Source organism: Carassius gibelio, chromosome A9, assembly GCF_023724105.1.
Source record: "Carassius gibelio isolate Cgi1373 ecotype wild population from Czech Republic chromosome A9, carGib1.2-hapl.c, whole genome shotgun sequence".
NCBI lineage: Eukaryota > Metazoa > Chordata > Actinopteri > Cypriniformes > Cyprinidae > Carassius > Carassius gibelio.
In genome coordinates, this window is record NC_068379.1 from 14,860,639 (window position 1) to 14,869,609 (window position 8,971).

The 8,971-nt window shown below is 36.4% G+C and overlaps 1 protein-coding gene and 1 pseudogene across 1 annotated transcript; both read right to left on the reverse strand.

The window, feature by feature from the left end:
* Positions 1-1,465: 1,465 nt before the first annotated feature.
* Positions 1,466-5,370, reverse strand: LOC128019704 (popeye domain-containing 2-like; annotated as a pseudogene).
* Positions 5,371-6,701: 1,331 nt separating this feature from the next.
* Positions 6,702-8,150, reverse strand: LOC128019705 (cytochrome c oxidase copper chaperone). Its single transcript, XM_052605847.1, has 4 exons — positions 8,019-8,150; positions 7,639-7,772; positions 7,098-7,222; positions 6,702-6,910 (listed from the first exon to the last, which is right to left on the reverse strand). The coding sequence occupies exons 2-3, from the start codon at positions 7,755-7,757 to the stop codon at positions 7,138-7,140; spliced, it is 204 nt and encodes a 67-aa protein (XP_052461807.1). The 5' UTR covers positions 7,758-7,772; positions 8,019-8,150; the 3' UTR covers positions 6,702-6,910; positions 7,098-7,137.
* Positions 8,151-8,971: the final 821 nt, after the last annotated feature.

Genomic DNA, 8,971 nt, shown 5'->3' on the forward strand with positions numbered 1-8,971 from the left:
ATAATTGATAATACAAATTTAAATCTGTTCATTTACAGCCTTCTCTGCTTTGAAATCTTAAGAATTACATTTTGAACCCAGCACTTAACAATTGGCCCCATGAAAATATTTTCATAACATAGTCAGTATACAGAAGATGTTGCTGAAGCATTTACTTACTTCCTATTACAAAAAAGCACACTTTTGTGATAGACAATGAGATTTATCTAGTATAACTCTGAAATGCTGTTAAAATATTTGTTTGAAAATATAATTTGTTGCCTTTACAAATGAAGTACAAATTCCAACAATGTGGAATCGTATGTAATACAGTGTCTGTTCTGGGAGGTTTGATCTTTTGTCCTGTCACTGTCCTAAACAAAAGTACATTTGGTGAATTTTTTTTTTTTTTTTTTTTTTTTTTTTTTTTTTTTTAACTGTTCAGTGTTAATGTTATCTTCATGTGTATGAGGGGAAACCGATTGGACTATGATTTAGTGGAGTAATCATTCAGGTGTAGTGGTCTTTATACTGCTGAAACCATTCTTACAGCTTTGGGGTGTCAGTAGGGGCCATAGGAGCACATCCTCTTTTGTAATCGAAGTCTTCCTGGAGTATCATTCTCTGTTAGATGTATGGAAAAAGGTGACACATTAAAATGTCATTGGGAACACTGCAATAAATCACATAAATAATTGTAACACAATCACATCTAAAGGCATGGTTTTTATCCATCAGTGTAGTTCTCATATTGTTTTCTATAGCACAGGCTGTATTTCTGGACATGATCCATGTATCTCATTCCTTTGGAAACAAGCATTTGAAGGATGTGTCTCAAATAACAGTGGAACCCTCCTCCCACAACTGCCCCACTGTCCAGTACCCTACAAAGTGCAATCTAGTCCTTGTTGGCAAAGCAAAGTATTTCAAGAGGGAGGAGTGCTGGATAGACAGACTTGGTATGTTTGGATCCCTGGATGTCCCAAACCCTTTCATCCAGCCTCCGGCACAAGTGTATGTAGTAAAATGAAACCAGCCTTCTCCTAAACATAGAAACCTATGTCAAAAAATATCCTAGGACAGAAACGCTGAAGATAACTCCACTACCATGTACTAAATAAAACCTATCTCTCACCCAAGGAAGCCCTGTCCTCTTACCAGAATGGACATACAGTATATGTTAAATGAGGGCATACCATTGACTTTCTGTTGTTTATTTGAGTTAAACAATGATTTGAAGTTAAGAGTGATATTACAGAACCCTATACACAAATCATTGTAGAAATAATGTTAATTGCATGAAATCATGAATGAATAGTATGAATATATTAATAATAATGCCTACAATGTGATTTTAACTACATTTTAAATAAATAGCATTATAATAATAAGCCTACACTGTTATAAATGAAAAAAATAAATATATTAAAATGTAATTAAATAACATCATAGTGTGTGTGTGTGTATATATAAACAATATTATCAATATAATCATAATACATTTAATAAAAATAAACTATAATAAAAAATTAACATTTTCAAAATAATTATATATTCAATATTATTATATTAACTATAGTGTGTCCCATGTCTTCAATAGGGGCAGCTGTGGCCTAATGGTTCGAGAGCCAGACTAGTTACCAAAAGGTCCCCGGTTTGAGTCTTGGTGCTGGCAGGAGTTGTAGGTTGAGGGAATGAATGAACAGTGCTCTCTTCCACCCTCAGTACCCACGGCTGAAGTGCCCATGAGCAAGCCACTGAACCCCCAGTTGCTCCCTGGGTACTGAATCTATAGCTGCCCACTGCTCCGGGTGTGTGTGCACTGGATGGGTTAAATGCAGAGCACCAATTCTGAGTATGGGTTACCATACTTGGCAAATGTCACGACTTTCACTTATTGACATTCCTTGCTTGCATATGAATTTAGTCAATTCTTACTTGTGTACTTGCATTGTGATTTAAGAAGTGTCCCAGTGTGTTAGCGTCAACACCCCAAACTTTACTTCAAATAATCTCTCTCATTCCCATAGTCCATTACAGAGCCTGTCATATCAGCAAAGTCCTCCAGAAGCAAGCTGGTTGAATCCTCACCAGAGGGCATCTCTGTGTCTGAGGGCCAGAGCTGCTGTGGAGATTTGGGCCCAGGGGTCTTTCTCTGGTCAGGATGAATGTTTCTTGCATTTGAGCCCTGGTTAGACGGTTCTTGATCACCCCTCATGACTGTAGCATCTCCTTGGCTCCCATTGTTCGGTGAACTAGCACTGCCACCCTCACTGCCCTGTGGCGAGGATGTGGTAGAGTCTGGGCAGACGGATATCAAGATGCACACCACTCTTGGCAAACAGCTTGTCACTGAGCCAGTACAGTTTGTCAGCAATGTCACTTCCAAGCATGACTGAGAAAAGTCAGGCAATGTAACGATCCTTAGACTGCAGAAGGTAAAGCTGACGTCTGCGCCAAGAGATGTAATAGCAGTCCGTTTCTGCGGTTTGTGTCACCTGCGAACAAAAAGGTTCATGGGAGCTTTTAGGGCATGAAATATTTTATGGTAGTATTAAATTGAATCATTTTGCTCAGTGGCACAGACTAAAATATTTTGACATGATGTACTTGATCACATTGGTACTTAAAATAAAAAATGGTATGTTACAGTACCTGGAAGTTCCCTTCCTCTGTTGGTCTTACAGACTCCCATTCTGGAGAATCAAGAAACTGGTGAGGGAAGATATAATGGAGAAACTGACCTTCTACGGACACTCTAATCCTGTAAAGGAATAAGATCTGGTATGAAACATAGCCTACTAAGTTCTTAGAAATTAACTTTTTGTATTCATGGATTTGAAAAATAGTTCCCTCAACATAAGTCGTCGTCGCCACAAGAAATGGATGTCTTTCCCTCAACATAACATCTCAAGGATACGACCTAAGGATGTCGTTACCTCGACAACATGATCTTGTGCCCACGACATATGACGTTCCCACGAGTTAATATTTCATGGCCACAACAGAACTAATGGACCATGTCCTCTCACAGGCACCGTAAATATCAGATTTAAAAAAATGAGTCCCAAAAACAGAAATATCTGATCATCATCCATTTCGCTGTTTATATTAAACCTGCATAAGGCAACGACTGACGCATTTGTATTGCATTCCAAAGAGCTCCGGCATCACAGTGGAAAATTAAACCGTATCTGTGCTGCCTGGCACGGTACGGCACGGAAAAGTGACCGCGCTGCTTCTTGCTCACTGTTCTGTACTTTTTACTAATTCTTAATGTGTGCATGTCCATATTGCACCAAAGCGCAACACTGCACTCCTTTGTGTCAGCAGCAACACACCCGCCACGCGTGAAGTCAATTGGATGAACGGTTCTCAACATAGGCTAAATTAAACGCTAACAGAAAGGCAGACAGACACAGAGATTCCTGTCTTTATTAGAGAGAAGAATATGTTTAACCCCGTCACTCCGAAGCTTCGAATATTCGGTGTTATTTACTACCGAAGCTTCGAAGCTCCAAAAACTGGCATTCGGACCAGCCCTAGGCTACTAATATTAATGAACTGTATGTATGTATAAATTAAATGTTTAATGATTTTTGTAACTGCAAGCATTCAGATTAGTACAAAAAGTATGTGTTTACAGTAATGATAGTGTTAAGAGTACCAGTTCAAAATCAATCACTAATCCAGAGAACCCAATGAGAGTCTACAACTCTGCCAAACATTCTGTTTCTCACCTGCCAGAAAGAAGAAAAGACAACTGGTCAATGGGTGTCTTCCCCTCGACAGCATATGTCTCCTCAGCTGCTAGAGAGAGCACTTTGCTCTCGCTGGCAGTGGTGATCTCTTTGAACACCTGCACAGGTACATCCAGAGGCAGATAGGCTGCTGTGTAAAGCGCAGAAAGCTCCTCATGAGCTATACCGTCCTGCATCAGCCGAAAAATCAGATGACACACCTGGACCAAACACTGCAGCATCAGCAGCAAATTCCAGAGGAAGACATCAAGGCCACACATGAGGAAAGCAGGAGTCAAAAAGCTGAAGATGTACAGAGCCCCATATGCTCCACTACCACCCATATAGCCCAAAAAAAGAATAGTGTTACCCAGATGGTAGATGGCACCTTCGTTGCTGTTGTTGCATCCATTGCCCAGTGTGTGATTGTAAATTATAGAGTCAGTCAACGTAGAGTCGTTCATGTTTTTGGCTCTGTGTTCTTCAATTCAATGGAAACAGAATAAAAAAAATAAAAAAAAGGTCATCAAATGCCTTGTTGGAAAAAGTAGAGGTTCATAAGCCCAAGGTATGTTAAAAATATAAAATTAATATCAGATAAATATATAAAAAAATATTTTCCCCCTCAGCCTCTAGCAACCAAGACACCTCTTACCGCCAGAAATAGTTGGAATGAAAGAAGCTTCATAATTTCAATCCATTGACACCCACTGTTCCTTTGAATTTGACAATATCAGCCCTATACTGTCTCTGCTTCTGTTCCCAGTCCTACACTGGACTACTGGAAACATGGAGTGGGAGAGGCGGGGATAGAGACCCTGAGAAGGATAACCATGTTTGGAATTGAAACCCAAGGAAGAAAGAGCAACTAACAGAAAGCAGACTTGCAAGAGTCGCTACTTAACATAACACAATGATGGCCGGGCAGAGTGATTACGATAACAAGTGACACAAAGAGAAGCTTTCATTGACATCTGTTAAGATCTCTGAAATCTCTGCCAGATGTCACCAACACTTGTATTCTTACAGTCAAAAAGACAATTTGTATTCCAGCTCAAATTGGTGTTTGAGGGGAGGAGGATCATATTTAGAGAATCTGAGAGAGATCAAGCAACAGGGGAGGTCATAGAACAAGATTTACCATCTCCTCCCTGGCCATTTCTTTCTGTAATTTCACATAACTTGGCTCAGCAGTTGTTGGTAGTTAATATTCTGCTACATTGCAGTGGAGTGCAGGAGTGAGTGAATTCTGTTTCTTTTATTATTTCTTTTATAATAGCATAAATTATGAGAATATTGTTATTGCTGTGCTTTCAAAGGGTAAAATGCTAAATGGCACTGCATTTACATCATGTTCTTGAGTGCCCATTGCTTTTGTTACTCCATTGATATCAAAATATTAAGGACAAATGGCAATTAACTGTTTTAGAACACTAATTTATTAATTGCCATTCATATAAGAATAAAGAAATTTTGATATTTTCAGGAATCTGTGTAAAAAGACATTTCCAAGAATAATAATTATAGAATTGTTAAGCTACATGTTCCATTTTTATAAATACACCAGAGCTCACATATTTTGTTAATCCAGAGAAACTGTCAAATTAGGGGAATAAACAGTTACATTTGATTAAATAAATAAATGCTCACTTTTTCCAATCTGTTTATCACAAAATGACCAGTTGTTATGATCAAATTCTCCAGATGGTTATATATTTGATTAAGAATTTGATTATTGATAAACCTTTTGGTCCATCTAAAAAAAAAAAAAAAAATATATATATATATATATATATATATATATATATATATTGTTCTTAATTTCATCACTGGGAAAATTAATAGAACCACTTTTAAGGAAAATATATGTAATTTAATGAGAAAGGCTTTCCAAACTGTGCTGTCGAGCAGTTTTAGGTTAGTGAGAGCAAATCCATTCAACAAAAGCTAGAGAAGATGAGGAACTGCGTTTTTTTTTTTTTTTTTAGACATCTCCATTTTGATACTGGGAATTATGCAACAAAAATAATCCATTGCAGGAGCTGTGCAGTGATATTGTGGAGGTGTTATGTCGTATTTTAACACAAATGAAACATACTACTGAACTACACTGGAATGACAAATGGTTTTGTGGTGATTAATTTGTTTTTCCTCTTGATTATGACAGTTTATATAGATGGAAACATAACTGGAGATCCTGCACAAGCTAATTTATAGACAATAAGAGTGTGTTAAAGTTGTCATTCAAAGTTGTCAGTTTGACATGTACCCTGCAAGAAAGTCATGCTGATAAAAATGTTCCCACTCACATACTGTGCACACATTCTCATTGTATTCAAGCTCCATGAAAAACATTTGAATGACAGAAATAAACTAGAATTGTTTTTTTACACATTTAATATCAAAAATATAATTTATGCATATTTTGGTATTTAATTACACATAAATATTGCCCATAATTATATGGTAATTATAAGCACGAATAGCGAAATTAGCTAAATAAGCAATCTGTTCTTGTGTTTGTGTCAGTGACAAACTTGATTGTGCACGCTGTAAAATCCTTAGGAGAAAATGCTAATTCTGAATTGCATTTGCTGGGTTCACACCAGGTGTGATACAGAATAAAAGCTCTTCTGCGAGTAGACCTCAGATTAGAGTGTGCTGGAAGCAGCAGCTCTATTTTAGGCCTGCGTGCATAGTTAAGTGCAGCTGTCGCCAGCCAAGTGCTGGTACAAGGAATTCAAAAACCAGTCGAGTGAGAAGCCTGGAAGAATCGTCTGTTTGCAGAAAACTGCTTGGCCTTCATGGTGTCAAGCAAGAGACACAACTTCATCAATAATTTAATGTGATAAAATAACCAAATCTAGCATGTGTGACATATTGATTAGACTGAATAATTTTAAACAGGCTGTAAAAAGAAAAGGCCAGCCTTGTTATAAGAATCTCTTAACAAGAAGTGAAGATACAAGAAAAGAGAATGGCTAACATCTTGCATAGGATCTTTATTGACCATAAACGTACACAAATCACATAAGAAAGAAAATAAAATAAAAAGAAAGACATAAGAAAAATAAAAAGACAGACAACATTTCCCTCAGAGGAATAAATTCAGCCCTACAAAATCGTCCCTGCAGTGTAAAAGTATAAATAAAAGAGCGCACCAGGTTCCATTTCACACAGGTTGTCACACACTACAAAAAGAAAGAAAAGACAAATTAAAAAAAACATTATAAATGATTCTTTAAAGAAACAAAAAAAAAGTCCTCAAAACATAAGATACAGATTTATTTATTTTTATTTATGTAGTGGAAAATTAAATCTGAGAAATATCACCAAGGATATTGTTTGTAAGAGACTGGTCATTGTCGCTACACTTACCATTCACTCAATCTGATGATGATGATGATGATGGTGGTGGTTATATCTTAAAGCCAAGTGCCCTCATACATTCCTTGTGTGCTTCAATGAGATCTGTGCAGCTTTCTTCTCCCTTTTCAATTATGCTGCAATGAAGACAACAGTGTGTCATGACATCCTGCTAAAAATTTATAGGAAGGGTTTACCCAAAAATATAATTCAAGTTATTTATTCAGCCTCATACTGCTCCATTGGAAAACTCAAAGAGAACTGCTCCTGTGACAATCCTACACAAGCACTTGTCTATTAGTGTACAATTAATATAAAGACTACTTTTATGGGGATGTGCATCCTTTCGAAAGTGTGAAAATCTCACTTCCTTGTTAAAGTAGAATACTTATCAGTGCAATCCTTCAAAACGTTTTTTTTTTTTTGTGCTTCACAAAATAAGTCCATGCAGGTTTGGGACAACACAAGAAATAACTATTTAAATAATGACTGAATTTGTAGGTAAACTATCTATTTAAAGAGGAAGTTAACTAATAGCTCAATGTCTTCTCACCAGGCGTCTCGTGCTTTCTTGGTCTCGGGACACGCACAGCATGGTTTGAGAGGTTTCTTCTGCTCTGTCCCCTCTTGAGCTGCTGAAGCCTCCACACTTGCTGCTGACAGGCTCGACATCTCCACTAACAAACGCTGTCCGAGGAAAAACAAACGAGTAGGGGATATAGAATTTATAAGCTATAATCTTCCGTCTCAACGTAACATACAGCCACCATGTTACTGGTTACATCATGTCCTCTGTCGTTCAACGTTTCGATGTGACACTAACGTTAGCTGTTACACCTCGCTGCCAAAGTTTCTGTGTTTTATCGGATGTAAAAAACATTTAAATCGTCAGGTAATTAAATAAAAACATATCTTTAACAAACTTGTACTCACTCTTTATAAAGTAGAGACTGGTGTGCTCACGTGTGTCCTTCCTTACACAACCTCTTCTGTCAAACAGCACAACCCGTGAAAGAGGAAGTATGTCGTAACTTCCGACTCAGTACCTTTAAATAAAAAAAACAATTAAATTACCAACTAAGCTTCTGCCATTAATAAACTAAATATGATTTACATTCACACACATTTATGGCTAAAGTTAAATGAAACGCGATTCGATTTAAAATCAGGGCATAGAAATATGACGAACAATAAAACACAATAAAAGTCTTGTACAAAATATAAGTCATTTAAACGTTTAGGTTTTATTATTGTTAATATTATCATAATATTATTTTATATTAGTTACATTTTCAATGTATTCATTTTAATGCATATTTTCATAGAACTGTAATTACATACTTAGATACATAGTTTAATCATATTGTCTCATGTTTTATATTTATGTCAGATGATCGTGTGTTATAAACAGTCTTTTGCAGGCAAATTCACATAACTCTACTTTTCATTTATGCAGCTTACAAAAGAAAATATGTTCATACTGATACAGCTTACTTCATGGATGATATATTCGATATTGAAGATAATCGATTTTTTTGTGAGAATTATAGGTGTAATCCATCCAAAACTGTTCCTCTGTTTATTCAGAATTGGCTTATGTTTTTGTCAAGAACTGCTAAACAGACACTAGACCTCAGACCTGTTTTACATTCTGTACATAAGTGGGACTTCAAAAGAAGTGAAACATGGGCACATGTAGCTTTTAATGTGTAACAGTTATGTCTCTGTATACAGAAAATAAAGTAATTTCAAGATTACATTGAGTATTTCCTTTGATAATCAACATAAATTAAAAAATCAATATTGATTATTGTAAGTGAGCTTTTGGGGTTGATTATTTTCATTACAATCTAATTTACTTGAAGAGGGGAATGAATGTCAAAATG